The following is a 20,165-nucleotide window of genomic DNA, read 5'->3' on the forward strand; positions in this document are numbered from 1 at the left end:
TAGTAAGACATACTAATTTGCAATATCAAGCAGTAAAACAAGCTGTTTTGTACGCTGATGAGACAGGAAGCCTGACCCATAAAATGTAGGCCTACAAATGGTCGGCCCCAACTCTTACGGGAAGAAAAAGGTGGATAATTCCTTAAAATTAAAATATGCACTTTCAGCATTGTTTGAGCTAAAGCCAGTATACAAAGCATTCTTCACTATTTCAATAAAACACTGACTTCTGAGCGGCCACACACAGTAAACAGTAGAGGTCGCTGCTGCTCTCTGTTCATTTTTGATGAGGAGCGCACAGGTAGATTCAGACTCTCCCCCTCCTGTAAGCGTAATCCATACAACAGATCAGCCTTCTGCCATCCAGCATTTCAGCCTTTGTACCTCCTCTCCGAGTACTTGTGTTGGGATAAAAACTAAAAGGGGGATGTATTTGTTTCGGTTCGTACGACAGTTAAAAAAACTTCAAATGTGGCTGAGGGAGGAGATGTAAAGTGCGGTGTTGTTGATCCACTTGTTGATTGAGTAAGATTCGCGGTTAGCTGACTAGCTCTACCGGCACACACACTTACCACAAGACTTGGACGAATTTAACCTTCAGTATGAACACAGCGAAACCTTTATGACTAATCTGTAATTCGGATTTACGATTTGAATCCGGTCGGTTGCGTTATCGACAGTCAGTCAGTGAGTGAGTAAGCGCTGTTATTAATATTTGAGGCATTAGTTAATGGCGAGAGAAACTTAAACTGAATCCTTTGGCTAATGCTAACATAATGAAAGGGCTTAGATAAACTATAAACAGACAAGACTAACGTTAGACGTTTTGGTTCATCGCGGTTTGTTTCAAGAATTTAAACAAAAATATATACGTTTGTAAATTTATAAACACTCCACTTTATTATTAAACAAGTGGTCTTATATGATGGATAGCGCCTCTTCCCGAGGACGAAACAAGGCAACAAAGTATCCAAGAGATGTTAATGAGAAGTAGCATCAACAACTGCATTTAATGTCAAAGACTATGTAGGATTTTGACTTTTGGAATAATTTTTAAATACAAAGACTGCCATTCTGTTGTTTGGGAGACTGGTTGTGTATGAAATGGACACGATCAACCAATATCCTATGGACTCTGGCTTTCCTGTAGGAGATCACAGGATCTTTTACGGTTCGGACAGATCTGGGAATTTGGATGAACATCATGGTAACGTTAATGGTGAGGGATGGAAAGTAGTGGATGTGACTCTTGCTGGGGGAGCACCTTGGGGTTTTACCCTGAGAGGTGGACTGGAGCACAGAGAACCTCTTCTTATAACCAAGGTAAGTTATCATGTCGACTAACGTTACATTTTGGACAGGGTGACCTTAGGACTGTTTATCTAACCTGGGCAGTATTGTTAGAGAGAGACCTCCGAAAAAACATCAGATTGTTATCGAAATAAATACAATTTGAAATGTCTTATTTATTAAATAAAAAATATAAACAATGATATTTAGTAAACGTTTTGTGTAAATAATCTTTAGTTTAATGAAAGTGCATTAACGATAACAAAACATTGGTTGGTTATTTATTTACTTAGAGTTGTTGTTAGTACTAAAACTTAAATTGCTTTACTCGTGTTCCTCTCCTACTGTTTTAATAGACTTTTCCATATTTGTTTTGAAGTATTGGAGATGTAGGATCTCGTCTACTATGTGTGAGCAGCATGATTCTGTAGTTTTTGTAAGCGTTGGTGGTATAGTGGTTAGCATAGCTGCCTTCCAAGCAGTTGACCCGGGTTCGATTCCCGGCCAACGCAAGAATGTTTTTCTTCTGAAAGTTTTACTTTACTGGAATCATTCTGTTCCTACAAGGAAGCAGCGTTCAAATAAAGCTGTTTGTGGAGAAAGTACAGGTCTCAAAAATGTGCAATGCAAGCAGAGTAATGTCTTTCTTGACCTGGAACTGTAATAGAAGCTGGAACAGACAGCAAGTCAGATAAGCACTAGTCATTGCCTGAATTTTCGCTCTTAATTTAAAATACTTAGTACAGAAAAAGTAGTTTTTTCTTGATCTTATCTCACAGTGCACAAGAAAATTTAGGTTATCTTACTCTGGTCATCAGCTGTTTTTTTGTTTGTTGACAGCACTATAGCTTATGTCATGAGACATACTTCACAGAACGACCTTTAGAAAAAGCTGTTTATAGTAAAGAGAGTACAGTTGTTTGTTTTTTAAGCATAACTTTATACTATGGCTCAACCTATGCTAATAGAGTTAGATCATCTGATTTGCTAATATTTCAAACTAATGTCTCTCAATGTGTTCTAATCTAGACTTTTTAGTCCAAATATTACAGCTGATCCAGTATCACCTATCATCATCACCTTTAAAAAGTCATAGAAAGTATGTGTGAGTGTGACTAATATAGTTTTAATATTTTAAGGGCAGAACAGGACAGAATGACTACTTTCCCCAGCCTTTTCCACCTTGTACACTGACATAAGAATGTAAGCTATGTGTTATGCTTATGACTACATGCACAAAACTGCATATTATAATTATAAATACCAGAAATTATAAATTACTTTAATTTGATTTACATAAAATGTTTTGTTGCAAATATATATTTACAAAATACACGTTTACCACCTGAATTGAATAATTCTATAGTTACGATCTATAATTAAAGTCTATTTTAATTTTATAGACCCTTTACCCTTACAGTTGTGTATATACTACTGTTCAAATATTTAGAGTCCAGTACAATTTTTATATGCTGATTTGATGCTTGAGAAACATTTCTTATTAATATTAGGTTTGAAAACAGTTGTGCTGCTTAATATTTTCCTTATTTTTTAGGAGTCATTGATGCATAGAAAGTTCAAAAGACAAGCATTTCTTTGAAATGGAAATATGTGTAACAATGTTAAAGTCTTTATTGTCACTTTTGATTAATCTAATTGCTAAATAAAATTATTAATTTCTTTCAAAAATAAAAACGTTACTGACCACAAATAGATTGCATATAGATTGTCTACCTGTCAGATTTTTTTTTTATTTGATCCAAAGTACAGCAAAAACTGTAACATTTTGAAATATTTTGTTTTCATTTAAATATATTTTAAATTGTATTTCCAGTTTTTGGTGTCACATGATCCTTCAAAAACCATTTTAATATTAGGATTTGTTGCTAAAAAAAAAACATTTATTATTATTATTATTATTATTATTATATTGAAAACAGCTGAGTAGATTTTTTTTTGATAGTTAGAAAGTTCAGTAGGAACAACATCCATCTAAAATAGAAATCTTTTGTAATATTATAAATTTCTTTATCATCACTTTTGATAAATTTAAAACATCCTTGCTAAATAAAAGTACTAATTTCTGACTGATACTGACTCCAAGCTATTGAATGGTATAGTGTATAATGTTACAAAAGCTTTTTATTTCAGATAAATGCTGATCTTTTGATCTTTCTATTCAAGAATTCTGAAAGAATGCCCTCCACTGTTTTAAATGTTGATAATAATATTAATAAATGTTTCTTGAAAAGCAAATTAGAGTATTAGAATGAAGGATCGTGTGACAATGAAGACTGGATAATAAATTAAATTTTCAAACGTATTCAACTAGAAAGCAGTTATTTTAAATAGTAAAAATATTTCACAATATTACTACTTTTGCTGTATTTCGGATCAAATAAATGCAGGCTTGGTGAGCAAAAGAGAATTCTTTAAAAAAAACAGCACTGTTCAAAAACTTTTGACTGGTAGTGTATTTTTTTTTTTTTTTTTTTTACAGATTTCTGCATTAATTTCCTGAAACCACAATTGACAAATTTAAGAATGTAGCCATCAACATGTATTAATATGAGTATTTTGTAGTTTTAATTTTTCATAGGTTTAAGGTTATGGCTGTTGAATGGCACTTTGGTCTCTTGCAGTGCAGTTTTTCAGCAACTCAATTTGAACAGTGACCGAAACTTTGTGTGTGCTTTTCTGGTTACTTATCAACTTTGAAGGACCTTGCAGATAAATTTGGAAAGAATCCTCATCGCTCTTACTTTCAGCATAGGATGCCTAATGTTCTTCATTAGCTGTCTTTCTCTTTGAGAAATTTTAGTTCAAAATTTAGTTATAGAGAATCTTAAATAAGGCAAAACGTGACTGTCTCTAAAACTGGTGGCCACCCCTACATGCACTGTAGTTTTGAGGTGCATGTGACTTTCAGATGTAAATTCCTGCCATTGCTGACATCTTTAAGGAGCTAAAATATAAAGTTAGGTCACTTCATGGAAGCCTTGGATTTGGTAGAACAGTTTCTCAGAGGACGGTTTAAAGAATGAGTGTGCTTTTTCACTTCTATGGACTTTTACTCACCAAGAACCGTTTCTGTGAGTCTTGCAAAACCCGTCACACTTCAGGAATTGGTAAGAGCAGTTAATAATGTACTTTTTACCCCCCTCGTCGATGCTCTTAAAGTCACCTGTTGTTCCGACTGGATCATATGATGGCAAATCCTGCTATAAAATAACCTTTGCACCTGTTTTTCGAGATTTAGGCTTAATTGTGTCTTTGTTTTCATCAAGGTTTCTTTACCTCATGACTGACTATAGCCAAAGTGTGTTAAATTAACTTTCCATGTTTTTTTTTTTTTTTTGTCGTGTTTTTGAGTTTGCTGAATTTTATGAGGGCAGTTTGTCAGTTATCTCTCTTGTTCATTATTCATTTATGTTTTTACAAATGTATAACTTCACCTCCTGCTACTTGAACTTGATCGATAGTTAGATAGATAGATAGATTGATTTATTAATTGATTGTTTAGTTCTCATGGGAAAATTCAGTATAGCACCCAATATCCCTGCAGCTACCAGAGCTTAGTGTATGTTCCTTCCTCATGGGTATAAAGCTGGCATAACTTTCTCAGGAACTATGTTTGTTCAAGTAGCTGCTTTGTAAGAAGGGTTCATTAGCAGCTCAAGCCTTTTTTTATCAGAGGTGTAGTACACTTCCTTTCATAATAATCCATTATTCTGCTGATGAAGAAGACCAGATGTCGATGTTAAGGACTGAAATCAGAACGGACATTCTTGGCAAAACTCTACCTGTGTTCATTTATTCTCTAGGTAAAATGTTTCCACAGCTTGTGTGAAGTTTACTCTCCTCATATTGCATCATTAGTTGCTTCCATTGTTATTCTAGGCACACTGGTGTTTTTGTCTCAACCTGCTGTTCTGGTACAAGTGCCATAGACAAAACAATTGAATGACCTTTATCAAGTATGACCAAAAATGTGTTCCAAGTGTGTGCCAGTTGGGTGTGAATCTCTTTTACTAAAATAAGAGGGGTCATACAAAATGCATGTTATTTTTTTATTTAGTACTGACCTGAATAAGATATTTCACATAAAAGACGTTTAGATATAGATCAAATAATAGTTGAATTTGTAAAAATGACTTCATTCAAAAGTTTACATATGCTTGATTCTTAATACTGTGGTGTTAACTGAATAATCCACATTTTTGTTTATTGATAATTGTTCATTAGTCCCTAGTTTGTCCTGAACTGCCTGCTGTTCTTCAGAAAAATCTTTTAGGTCCCACAAGTTCTTTGGTTTTTTAGCATTTTTTGTGTATTTGAACCTTTCTAACAATGGCTGTATGCTTTTGAGATCCATATTTTCAAACTAAGGACAACTGAGGGACTAATATGCAACTATTACAGAAGGTTAAAAACGCTCACTGATGCTCCAGAAGGAAACACGATGCATTAAGAGCCGGGGAGTGAAAACTTTTGAACAGAATGAAGATGTGTACATTTTTCTTATTTTGCCTAAATATTGTTTTGTTTTTTGTTTTTTTCATTAAGTACTGCCCTTCAGAAGCTACAGAAGAAACTTACATGTTTCCCAGAAGACAAAATCAGTTGAATTTACCCTGTTCTTCAAATTCCTAAAGTTTTCACCCCCCAGCTCTTAATGCAACATATTTCCTTCTGGAGCATTTGAACATCCTGTAACAGTTGCAGAGTCCCACAGTTGTCCTCAGTCTAGAATCATAAAGTCACTGTTGGAAAAGGTTCAAACAGACAAAAGATGCTGAAAAACCAAAAATGGACTCATGAACAACTATCACTAAACAAAAAAACAGCTGTGGATGATTCAGGTAACAACACAGTTTTAAGAATCAAGTGTATGTAAACTTTTGAAAGGGGTAATTTTTATTAATTCAACTATTATTTTCTCTTGTGGACTATATGTGAACGTCATTTATGTGAAATAGTAGGCCAGTACTAAACAATAAAATAAAATGCATTTTGTATGGTCCCTCTTATTTTGGTTAAATAATTAACATTTTGCAGATTCTGCAAGGTGTATGTAAACTTTTGATATCAGCTGTATACAGTTTTCCATAAATAGCAGATAATTTATTAAAAATACACAATCAAAGACCAGTTGTAAACATGGTCTGCATCTTAATTCACATACTTGTCCTATGTGGCAGAAATATACTCCCACTCTTGTTGAAAAAGTACATACTTTTGTGTATATAGTAAGATAGCACCTGTACTGGGACATTACGCTCTTGTTATCACAGGAACTTACTGTTTGTGTTAGCATTAAGTTCACATATTTAAAAACTGCTTCAGCTTGATTTCCTCAGAACTGAACAATTGAATCTTCTCTTTTACATTGTAAGAGGTTGTGGGCTATATTAGCTCAAAAGTTCAAAGTTTACAAAAAAAATCTGTTGGCTTGTTGTTTTCAGTGTTCATTTCGAACATACTATTTAGCTGTCCTAAATAGAATGCGAGAAATGAACAGAATGTGAATTGAGGTCTTTTCTAAGATTTGTGAAATCTGTTCAACAGTTATTTCTTATATTGTACTGGTCTTTGTGAAAGTAGACATTTTGTTATCATGTTCTGGATTTCATCCAAACCTCTAGGCAAACATCAAGTGACTGACATATTGTGTTTGTTGATGAGAACATTATTTCATGACAAGTGTTCAGAAAGGCCTGTTTTGTAAGCTGACTGTTTCCTGAGATTTATATTAATCCACAAAAGGGAAGAAGATAGATGTAAACGAGTGAATACAATTTAGGGCAAACTTTACCTCAGCTACAGAAGTAAGAGGTTGAATTGAAGGTGGTTTGCAGGTTAATTAGAAATTTATTTATCGATTTTCTTTGCTCGCTCTGTTTTTCAGTGGATTGTCTCGCTACATTTCTCTAAGATTCCTGAGGCAAACTGGCAGTGCCAGGAACAGCACAGGAATGTTGAAGCTTTGCTTGATTATCCAAATGTACTGAAATATCTTTGACAGCCCGAAGCCAGTTGGACTTGCATGATACAGCATCTGGGATAAATTTAGATTGGATTTAAGGAACCTGGGCAAGTTCACTTTGCCTTTGACGTCTTGTAAGTGAAGGATGAAAACCTTCTGTGGTCTTACTAAATCCTTAAAATAATTGACACAAAGCAAGGTCATTGTAACATGTTTGGTGAAAGACTATCTGTATGCTTGCGTGAATTTCAGTAACTTTTTGGAATAGGTATTTTCACTTATCCTTACCTGGAAGAAATGTGGTCTGGTGCTCGTTTTTAAAGAAGTCTCTAGTGCTTAAGGCTGCATTTATTTTATCAAAAAGACTGTGGTAACAGTGGTATTTTGAAATATTAATACAGTTTTAAAGAACTGTTTTCTGTTTTAATATATTATAAAATGTAAATTTTTTTATTACAGAAGGTTCAAATGCTGACGCTTCAGAAGGAGTTAAGAGCCGGGGGTGTAAAAACTTTCTGAATTTGAAGATCAGGGTAAATTTTACTTATTTTGTGTCCCGGGAAACATGTAAGTATCTTCTGTAGCTTCTGAATGGCAGTGCTAAATGAAAAAAAATAAGATATTTAGACAAAATGAGAAAAAAGTACTCATCTTCATTCGGTTCAAAAGTTTACACCCCCGGCTCTTAATGCATCATTTTTCCTTCTGAAGCATCAGTGAGCATTTGAACCTTCTATAATAGTTAGAAATGAGTCCCCTCAGTAGTCCTCAAGGTGAAAAGAAAAACCAAAAACCAAAACCAAACAGTCGTTGAAAAGGGTTCAAATACACAAAAATGCTGAAAACCCGAGGAATTTGTGGGACCTGATGGATTTTTCTGAAGAACAGCATCAGTTTAACTGTGAACAAACAAGGGACTCATGAACAACTATCAATAAACAAAAAAAGAAAAACACATCTGTTGATCATTCAGGTAACAACAGAATTAAGAATCAAGTGTATGTAAACATATGGGGTCATGTAAAATATCTTATTCAGGTCAGTACTAAATTAAAAAATAACATGCATTTTGTATGATCACTTTTATTTTGGTCAACTAATTAACATTTTGCAGATTCTGCAAGGTGTATGTAAACTTTTGAGCCATTTCTGAGCCATTAGCTTTTACCTTATTCATCCATACGTTAGGTGAAAGAGGGCTGCCGGAAGCAGCATTATTTAAACCGAGTATTTATACAGAAAAATGGAACAAATTAAAATTCCCCTCATTCCTGTCATGCCGTTTATTTGCCAAAGGACTTCATCGCATTTATTTTAAACCCTCTGTTTCAATAAACTCTAATAATCCTGTTTTACACCGCATGCAAAGAGTGTAGCCTTTCACACGCCGTCTGTTTGTTTTTCATTTTATGCATTCTTTCAACACACAGAGACCCTAAAAGGGCAGCCATTTAACGAGCGCTGGTAAACCATTTGTCGACAACAGGATTCATCAGTCGACTGTCATGCCTCGACCCGTTCAGAGCAAATTTGGTGCCGACAACCCTTCGCCCACATGCTGAAAGCCATCAAAGGAGAAGTCTTTTAATGACAGTCTTTTTGACGATAATTACTTCACTTGAGGAGTGGTGGCAACCAGTAAAATTTAGACTAGCTTTCATTAGTATTTGTGTCAGAAGAGCTCGACTTTTAACTGTATAGTACGTGTCTGTTCATGTTCAGAGTAAGACGTATCAGGAAAGAGTGTTTAACCTCACTCTGCATGTTTTGAAGTATTTCAAGACCTTTGCTCTTATCCTTTCTGAGCGCTTGCTCAATGCAAATACACACATGCACACGCATCTATTGTTTAGACTGCACCAAACCGCCAAAGGCTGCTGTGAAAATAATGGTGTTTGTTTAAAGAAACACCGCTTTGTGTGAGCTGTCCTTAGATATGGAGACAACAACCATTTGTGGTCTGAAGAGAACATTGTACAACAGTTATTGCCACATTTTATAAGCAGCTTTAAATTTGGAAGTATTTTGACATTTTTTTTGTACGCATTTAAAAATTCTTAAAGCCCTGAACCGAGCATTTGATTCCAAATATTTCAATTTACAACAGTAGAATATAGTTTATTGCACTTTATTCAAACATATGTGGATATACAAATAGTTTGAGGTTGTAGGGAGGCTGGATTGCGATTATTAAAGACACCCAAAAATGTTCACCCAAAAATGAAAATTCTGTCATTACTTACTCAATTAAGCTCTCAGGTTTCATCAAAAGTACCTTAATTTGTGTTCCGAAGATGAACTAAGATTTTATAGGTTTTGAATGACATGACGGTGAGTAATTAATGACAGAATATTAATTTTTGGGTGAACTAACCCTTTAACATTTAATGTATTGAAGTCACTGCTGAGTTATTTTGCTTTGATTTCCTGTTTACACAGTAATAGCAACTTCTCTGATTGGTGGATCTCTCAACAGGAATTATGGGTAGTGTAGTTCTTCAGAGAATTAAAAAAAATCACACTATGTTCTGTTTAATCAGACATCGCAACAATATAATGTGCGGTACAAAAGATTGATATTCATTTTGAGATTTGTTAAAGACTACAATGATAATTTAGTGCTTTGAATAAGTAAACATGTAAGATTTGATCTTAAATACATTTTAAATGTGTTTTGGGACAGTGTTTTGCACCAATTCCTTAGAATGGCTCATACATGGATCTCTTGATATTTTAAATATACAAGGGTTGTCCATTTCCCAGAAATATGCTCAGTAACACTCTTTAGGAGTCTGGATGTAGGCCTCTCGATGTATGAAATGTGATTGCAGATTTTTCTTTTGGGTTGAAATCCTGTCTTTAGTCTTTATTTTGTTGCCTGGAGGGGCAGGAATTTAGATGCATTCCTGATGCTAAGCCACAAGGAGCTCATGCTCTTTTGTTTGTGCTGGGATACAATGTTCATTCAGAAAAGCTTAATCTGTACCATTCAACACTTGTGTTGTTGCTGGAGTCGACTCAGATTCTTTACTGTACGATCAAGTTCAGTTGAAACAAAAAAAAAAAAAGAACCCTAGTCATATTATTGTTCTGTGCAGGCAGAGTCCTGTTATAGCTCCTGGTGTATATTATATGTACTCTCATTGTCAAGATTTGACAATGGCACCATTGTGGAGAAGTGATGTCTCTTGGAAGAACATTTGTACTTTGAGTATTGTGTGTGAGAATTGACTATTGTGTGTGTGCGTGTTGAGCGCAGCAGGATAGGCTGTAAACTAGCTGTAAAGCTTAATGCTCTGTCAGCGTAGAGCACAGGACACCACTCAGCAGAACTCCCACATTCTTCTGTGCCACATCCTTCCCTCACACCACCCCATGCTCCAGACCCCACGCTGAGACTGCAAGGTCATCGAACTTACTTCAACCATTTGAAAAATTCCTTGGAAATAGCACCTGGTTGTTGAAGATGTAGTGTGCCATTACACAGTGAGCCATGGTGCCATTACCATGGTATTTAAATAGTACTCCTAATTGATACTATGATTATGATGCACTTGGTTGGTTGGATGATAATTTTTTTGTAGGAAAATGTAGGGAAAAAATTATTCCACATCGTCAATAAATTTAAAGGGTTAGTTCACTTCCAGACTAAAACTTTCCTGATAATTTACTCACCCCCATGTCATCCAAACGTTCATTTATTTCTTTCTTAAGTCAAAAATGATAGAAAAAGTTAAAGAAGTAGAAATCTGAGACAAAGTCGAAGAAGAAGCCGAAATTTTTTTTCAAAGAAGTCAAAGTTGGAAAAAGTCGAAGAGGCAGAAGCCATAGAAACCATCGAAGAGAAACCTAGGCAGAAACCATAGAAAAAGTCAAAGAAGTAGAAATCTGAGACAAAGTCGAAGAAGAAGCCGAAAATAAAAATTCAAAGAAGTCAAAGTTGGAAAAAGTCGAAGAGGTAGAAGCCATAGAAACCATAGAAGAGAAACCTAGGCAGAAACCACAGAAAAAGTCAAAGAATTAGAAATCTGAGACAAAGTCGAAGAGGCAGAAGGCAAAAAAAAAATTCAAAGAAGTCAAAGAGGCAGAAGCCATAGAACAAGTAGAAGTCGAAGGAAATGGTGAAAATGTCGAAGAGGCAGAAGCCGAAAAAAAATTCAAAGAAGTCAAAGTTGGAAAAAGTCGAAGAGGCAGAAGCCATAGAAACCGTAGAAGAGAAACCTAGGCAGAAACCATAGAAATCTGAGACAAAGCCGAATTTTTTTTTGACGAAAACATTCCAGGATTTTTCTCCATATAGTGGATTTCAATGGGCATCAGTGGGTTGAAGGTCCAAATTGCAGTTTCATTGCACCTTCAAAGTGCCCAGCCAAGGAATAAGGGTCTTGTCTAGCTAAACGATTGGTCATTTTCAAAATAAAAAATAAAAATACAAATTGATATACTTTTAACCACAAATGCTCATCTTGCACTAGCTCTGCGATGCAAATCTACAACTTAATGCGTTACTCAATAACACTGGAAAGATCACGCATTTGTACTTCAGTTCAAAAAGGTAGGGTAGGGCAAAAAACTCCATCTCATTTTCTCCTCTAACTTCAAATTCGCCCCAACAACGTTGACCATGGAGTTGCATTGATTTCATGCTGATGTCTCTTTAGTTAAAATTATTATCTAAGAAAGAAGGGGAAGTATTTTAAGGATCCTATAAATGTTTTGTAAAATTACAGAATAGAATCATTAATAAAACAGAATAAAATTGTTCTAAATTCGCCAAAATAAAATGACATTTGAATTGAATCGAAAACAAGTAAATTGAATCGAATTGGTAACTGAATTAAATTGCTAATTCTGTGAACTAAAATGAATTTTGAATGCACAACCAGTGAATCAAATCGATGTATACCCCAATTTATTGGACTTGTACCATGGTAGTACCATGATATTCTTAGCCAAACCTTGACATATCATGTACACTACTAATTCTAAAGTTTTTGGGCAGTAAGTTTTTAATGTTTTTTAAAGAAGTCTCTTCTGCTCAGCAAGCCTGCATTTATTTGATCCAAAGTTTTTTATTTGAATATATTTTAAAATGTAATTTATTCCTGTGATTTCAAAGCTACATTTTCAGCATCATTACTTCAGTCCTCACTGTTGCATGATCCTTCAGAAATCATTCTAACATGCTGATTTGCTGTTTAAGAAACATTTTTTAATTATCATTATTATTATCAGTATTTAAAACAGTTGAGTACATGTTTTCTGGATTCTTTGATGAATAGAAAGATCCAAAGATCAGCATTTATCTGAAATAAAAAGCATTTGTAACATTATAATAAATATATAAATAATTTTTTGATAGAAATTAATACTTTTATTTAGAAAGGATCCTTTAAATTGATAAAAAGTGATGATTAAGACATTCATAATGTTACAGAAGATTTCTGTTTCAGATAAACTCTGTTCTTCTGAACTTTCTAGTCATCAAATAAACCTGAAAAAATTCTACTCAGCTGTTTTCAACATAATAATAATAATAATAAATGTTTTTTGAGCAGCAAATCGGAATATTAGAATGATTTCTGAAGGATTGTGTGACTGGAGTTACGATGTTAAAAAATCAATTACATTTTAAAATATATTCAAATAGAAACCAGTTGTTTTAAATAGATTTGCTGTACTTTGGATCAAATAAATACAGCCTTGGTGAGTAGAAGAGACGACTTTAAAAAAACATAAAAATATATTACTGTCCAAAAACTTTTCACAGGTAGTGTAAATGACACAAATTTGCTAGTCAGTGTTGTAGCACTTGAACTGTGCTCAAATCTGAGTCCAAGACTGTATTTTCATTGTCATGGTCTTGTCATGAACTCTACAGCATTTGGATTTGATGTTGGCTTAGACTCTGTGGATGCATTTTGAGGTCACGCATATGCACGATACAGACACAAATATCTGTCTTTTTTCACTCTCACCTCTGCTTTTGCTTCACATTCCCGTTAAACAACACCCCCACCCTCATCCCCGATGCTCCGACAGCGTTTGCTATGCTTGTGTGGGTCTGATACCTTTCTAGTGAACATTTCCATTGTCCTAAGTCATTTATTCTCTCAGTATGGTGCGGAATGCCAGAGGGGGGCACCCACTGGCGTGCCTGTTTAACATTAACATTTGAGGTTATTCTAAGTGCTTCTTATTTCAGCATGCTTAAAGTTTTCCTTTTTTATAAACTCTGAAGGGGGGCTCTCGAGTCCGGATGTCACAGAGTCCTGGTGCTGTTAAAATAATAAATGCAGGGAAGACCGCATACAACAAAGGAATAACTAAAATAGCCACATTTGTGCATTCTTGACCGAGCACGTATACGCAGTAAGATGGTTTATTATAGGGCCGATTGGTGCTTAAATCCTGCCCCAGCTGGTGATAAAGCAAGCCAGAATAATCACTCAAGGTTTGTTGTCCAAGTTGACCTTCTAAAAATGTTACTTTACTAAAAGCAGCATATTATAATGAATATTATCTCCCCAGAGAGGATCATGTTTGATGAGTAATAGACATACCTGCAAAGTAAATAATGAACAGTCGTGATCAACTTTGGGGTAAAGGCTCAAATAGCAGATAACCGGCTTACTGGAAGATAGAGCAGCATTACATATCAAGTCAGGAATTTACTTTAGTTTAGACCAAACCCCCCTATTTGGCTATGTGTTCCCTGAAATCTGCACTTTATGACAGAATATTTATGATTAACTCGCTTCTAGCTCGGCTCTGGAGGTAAAGTGTTGATGTGGAAAGCTTATGACTTGCCCCCTGTGCTGATTTAGAAAGGTGAACATGCCTTTCTCATTTGGTCATTTAATGGTAGAACACAACAAATAATGTATTTGGCATCGGACTGTGTGCAGTTGTTGACGAAATGCTCGAAGACTTTGCTCACACTTGTTTTTCAAATCCGAAGGACTGAATGTCCACGCTGTCGTTTGCACATGATAAAATCAGATCTGTTTCATACAGTCAATATCCAGTATGTGTACTCTTCTTACCAAAGTAATGTCTAGGAGAGGTGTGCGATGTTGTTTTAAAGATGTGTGTGATGTCACCCATGTTGCAAAAACCAAACAAAACACACCTTGAGAGTCCACGCATTGACTGCAGAATGCAGTTAGAACGCCAACGATAATAGTGGAGGGGAGCCATTGCAACACACAGCTGTGTCGTTATTGAATGAATTAGCAATTTTGAACAAATCATTTGAGTGAATGATTCAATAACCCATTCATTTTTGAATGAATCAGATGTCTTGAAAGAATTAAATTGTAAACAATCACTCTTAAAAAAAGTGAAGTGAAGGGGTTCATCGTTTGTATTGACAGTAAAAATAACCCAGCAGCTGAGTAACAGAAAAACTACTCTGCACCTAACAAGCTGAACCCAGCATTTGGGTTACAAAAAATAAACCAGTATGTTTTAGAGTAATATGAAAGCTTCAGGAAGTTCACAAAAGGCCAGCACAAAAACACATTCAGCAAAATTTTGCCAAAGTATTCCATATTCCAGTCAATTTCGCACATTCTGTTTAGAAAAAGAATGAACCAAAAATTGGTTCTGATCATGTCTGTCCGTGACATAGTTGTATTTTTGCATTGTTGCATTTTTATGTTTTGCATATTCCTTCATATACTGTGTATTTTGCATATATTACTTGAAACAGGATGCTTCATTCATTGGTTACTCAAAGTAGATGCATTATAGTTTTTTAGTAGGGATGCACAGTGTTACCGCAGTGTTATCGGAATCATAACACTTTAGACCATTTATTAATGTTAAATTTACAAATAAAATGTTAAGGATTCAACTGCATCTGTCTGGGGGGAAAAACACAAAGATTGATTTGATAGTTATTTCAAAACTTTCAATTTACCTATTACATGGGTTTTAGTTCAAAACTAACCACATAAAAATAATTAGTTTAAAATGTCCTCTCAGGAAAGACTTGGTGTTGTTTCAAAACAAAAGGAAACAGCCGCAAGCAGTGATTACTGGGGTTCAAGCGTTTTAAGGCATTTCAGCACATATAAAAAAAGACATTATTTAGCAAGTCTGTAACTACCTAAATCAGTTATTTACAAAAGCATTTTTGGCAAATGTAATTTACCATAGAAATATTATGTTGTTTTTAACGTTTATGGCTGTTATAGCACCAGCTGTGATCCGATCTTTTTAAAACTTTGCATGCATGTTTAGAATCACCTATGCATGCTTGTTTAAAATCGTATGTGCTCACCAGGTTTTGTGAAGTTTTGAGTTTTTCTATAGGCTTTATAGGATTTTAGGTAAATTTAGACAGGCCCCTTTTTTAAATTATCCCACTATAGCTTCTCAAAGGGTAAATGTCAACATTTTTTGATAATTATTTACCTAGAAAGTCCAGAGAATTGTAATACAGTGTTTTTTTTTTTTTTTCCAGATCGAAATACCTAGGACTAGTTCACAAAAGTGGATTGACAGCAGTGGTTCTAGAGGCAAAGCTGTCAAGAATTAAGAGTTCTATCATATGATATGAATGTCACACATCCACACATCTTTGACGCTCGTGAAAAATGTATTATTGTTCCCCAGTGGCCAATTTCTTTCAAATTTTGGGGACTTTGGGGCCTTTCAAACCTTTAGGGCTATTAGTCAAACAGGCCCACCGAGTTTCATTCCAGTCGGCCTTTGTTAACCTTATATAATAATATATAAACTTCATGTTTTTTGAGATGCGCAAATGTCCTTATAGATACTTGTGGCACTTTGGACAACAACTATGCACAGCAATTTACATGTTTATGGTTTTTCCCTCTTGTAGCGCCAAGTGGCCAAGCTCCACAATTTTCCCCTGTGTCCTCAGATTGAGCTCTCACATAGGTGTTCTGAGTTTGATGAAAATATCTCATTCCGTTCAGGAGTTATATGCATTTTAATAAAAGTGGCTTTGTCCTTTTCGAACGTCGAAAGTCAGAAGTTCAACTTTTTTTTGATAATTATTGATATTCACTCTCCAGAGAATCTTTCTGCGCTGTTTTGGTTTCGATCAGGCGAAAAACCTAAGACTAGTTCACAAAAGTAGGTTTTTCAAAAAATCCAAAATACCTGCTAATTTCACCAGGCTCACGATTGAATCAAGGATGAGCCAAGGATTCCAACGACAAGAGACACTTGAGCCTATGACTGACAGGTTAGGAGTTATGAGCAATTTAGTACTTTTGACGACTGTAGCGCTCCTGTCAGGCTGATTGGGGTGAGCCTTGGTAACGTTGTAGACAGTGTGAGTACTACCATCCCTCCAAGTTTCAAGTCTCTACAAATTATGGTTTGGTCTGCACAATCAGTTTTACATTGAGATTTCTGATCCTTGACCATTCTAACTATTAAAATAGTAGCTATGCTCTTGATATTGTGAAGAATACTGCTATACTGGATATCGACAAGAATCAAATATATTTTGCTTCCTATCTGAACAAAGCATAATCGCAGTGCATTACCTGACAGTGACTAGGTCATTTACAAAAGATGAATGCTTATCCAAATATTGTCATAGTTTGTTCAATTTCAATCTCTCAACAAAGCAAGAGCTATTGGTACAGGTCTATTCATCTGTAGGTGATGTATGGCCATGAAACACAGAGATTTGGTTGAGATTGAGATTGAGTGTATTGTGTCTGTGTCACAGGTGGAAGAGGGCAGCAAGGCCGCGACCGCAAGACTGCAGGCTGGAGATGAACTTATCAATGTCAACAACTTTTCTCTCAGCGGCTACAGACAAGAAGCCATCTGCCTAATCAAGGGTTCCCACAAGACTCTTAGCCTGGTGGTGAAAAGGTAATTTGTTCTCAACCTCAGTATTATTTTTAGACCCATATTACACCTGAGATTAAAACTTGTGGAATCTGATCACGCTACCTTCACCTAAAATGCATCACTTTTGGATATTGAGGAGAGTGTCCCTGATTTCATGACGTCATCATGCATTACGTCAGTGTGTTATTGCACGTTGATGAGCAAGCACAGAAAGTCGACAGACTGTTGCTTCCAAATATACTTCCAAATTTGCATCTCACTGCAGATGGGACATTTTGAGCAAAAAGAAAGGATCAAGCAAAGCATTTTAGACTGCTTACACTGGCATTCAATGCTGCCCACTTGTGATGAGATTGTCAAAAGCAGATGTTAATACCTGGTGTAAACAGGGTCTTTGACATTTCGTCAACTCAGTGATAAGATATCTGTGGTTGTTTACTGTTGTTTTTGTTTCATATGTTAAAAGATGCTTTGAATATTTTGAGTAGGATTAGTTGTGTTCCCATCAATATTGAATAGCCCTGTTAGGTAGAAACGCAGATGAATAAATGTACGTCACAGGTGGGTAGTGAGTGAGTGTAGCCGTTGGGGATTGGTGTAGTTTGCATCACTTGTTCATCTGACGCTGAGGGAGCCGTTGAATGCTTGACGGTCCAGTTCTTCCAGATCACTTTCTACCACTTGCAAGCAAAACACTGTGAGGTTGAGGAATAGAAAGCTAAAATAAAACTAACTCAGTTTCAATTTTGTTTTTCATTTCAGCTATTTGTGACCCTGGACCACAAAACCAGTCTTAAGTCGCTGGGGTATGTTTGTAGCAATAGCCAAAAATAAATTGCATGGGTCAAAATTTTTGATTTTTCTTTTATGCCAAAAATCATTAGGAAATTAAGTAAAGATCACGTTCCATGAAGATTTTTTTTATAAAATTCCTACTGTAAACATATCAAAATGTACTTTTTGATTTGTAATATGCATTGTTAAGAACCTAATTTGGACAACTTTAAAGGTGATTTTCTCATTTTTCGGATTTTTTTGCACCCTCAGATTTCTGATTTCAAATAGATGTATCTTGGCCAAATATTGTCCTATCCTAACAAACCATACATCAATAGAAAGCTTATTTATTGAGCTTTCATATGATGTATAAATCTCAGTTTTGTCAAATTTAACCTTATGACTGGTTTTGTGGTCCAGGGTCACATATACTGAAATTGTATGCTGGAACCTGGAAGTATTAATTAAATTTAAATAAATATATATCTATATCTATAAAGACAGATAGATATATAGATGATAGATTAATGTTATTATTTTGAAATTTGTAATAAATTATGTGATAATTGACCTAGAATCTTAGAGTGTGTTCACATTTGTAGTTCAGTTTGTTTGGTTCATTTGGTCCAGACCAAAAAGGAAAATAATACATTTGGTCCAGGTTTGCTTAGCGTTCACACTGGCATTTTTAACTGCGAACCTAAAGATACCAAACCTAAAGGCAGAGTGATACATTCACAACCTGATTGGTCGGGTTAGATGACGTATATTTCGTGACAGAAATCACAGAACAAAACAAAAATTTACAGATAATGTACTCACCCCCTTGTCATCCAAGATGTTCATGTCTTTATTTCTTCATTCATAAGGAAATTGTTTTTTGAGGAATACATTTCAAGATTTCTCTCCATATAATGGACTTCTATGGTGCCCCCGAGTTTGGACTTCCAAAATGCAGCTTCAAATGGCTTTAAACGATCACAGCCGAGGAAAGAAGGGTCTTCTCTAGCAAAACTTTTCTAAAAAAATAAATAATACAATTTATATACCTTTTAACCTCAAATGCTCGTCTTGTCTAGCTCTGTGTGTACTCTGTGTAGAGATTAAAAAGTATATAAATTGTAAATGTTTTTAGAAAATAACCGATCGTTTCTCTAGATAAGACGCTTCTTCCTCGACTGGGATCATTTAGAGCCCTTTGAAGCTGCATTTAAACTGCATTTTGGAAGTTCAATCTCGGGGACACCATAGAAGTCAATTATATGGGGAGAAATCCTGAAATGTTTTCCTCAAAAAACATAATTTCTTTACTACTGAAGAAAGAAAGACATGAACATCTTGGATGACGAGGGGTTGAGTACATCTGTGAATAATGTTTGCATGGCAGCGTTCACACTTACTCAAACAAACTATACTAACAGATAAATCGCACCAGAGTTTGTTGTAATTTAAACAAACATGACAAGTGTGAACACTCCCTTAAATATGTACTCTTCATTTTAAGGTATGCAAAGTAAATGTATCGATTTTACTTGTATCAAAGTTACAAAAGCTTCATTCTTAGGTAATGAACAGTTTTCATTTCAAAATCGTCTTAGACATTGGTTCCCAACTAATGAACACTTTTTTTTTTTTTTTTCAAATTATTTTGTTTTGTTGGTGGACATTTGGTGGATCTGTTTGACATTGAATTTGCATGTTCTCATGAAAAATTAAAGGATTAGTTCACTTCCAGAATAAAAATTTCCTAATAATTTACTCACCCGCATGTTATCCAAGATGTTCATGTCTTTCTTTTTTTAGTTGAAAAGAAATTAAAGTTTTTGAAGAAAACATTCTTGGATTTTCTTTTGACTTCAGTAAGGAGCTGGGTTGAAGGTCCCAGTTTCAATATGGCTTCAAAGGGCTCTACACAATCCCACCTGAGGAGTAAGGGTCTTATCTAGCAATCTGTTATTTTCTTTAAAAAATAACAAATAAAAATATATTTGCTTTATAGCTACAAATGCTTGTCTTACAGTAGCTTGACTTCATTACATAGTCACATTGAAAAGGTCACGTGTGACGTAGGCGGAAGTACCGACCCAGTGTTTACAAAGCGAACATGCAGAGAGAGTAAAAAAAAAAAAAACGGTACAACAACAATGTCAGACGATTTTGAAATTGGAGGAGAAACTTGGATGGAGTTTTTCGCCCTACCCTAACGTTTAAACTGGAGTACACAAACGAAGAACTAACAATTTCCAACAAGGCACAAGCATTTGTGGTT

The 20,165-nt window shown here is 35.1% G+C and overlaps 1 protein-coding gene across 1 annotated transcript in view; it reads left to right on the forward strand.

The window, feature by feature from the left end:
* The first annotated feature begins 423 nt into the window (after positions 1–423).
* Positions 424–20,165, forward strand: part of LOC141346779 (protein Shroom2-like) — a 61,528-nt gene continuing 41,786 nt past the window's right edge. Inside the window, exons 1-2 of the mRNA XM_073851736.1 lie at positions 424–1,323; positions 16,992–17,140. Coding sequence (XP_073707837.1) covers positions 1,105–1,323; positions 16,992–17,140 — 368 coding nt within the window. The 5' untranslated portion in view covers positions 424–1,104. The remainder of the gene's footprint in view (positions 1,324–16,991; positions 17,141–20,165) is intronic.

The sequence above is a fragment of the Garra rufa genome, chromosome 12, assembly GCF_049309525.1.
Source record: "Garra rufa chromosome 12, GarRuf1.0, whole genome shotgun sequence".
NCBI lineage: Eukaryota > Metazoa > Chordata > Actinopteri > Cypriniformes > Cyprinidae > Garra > Garra rufa.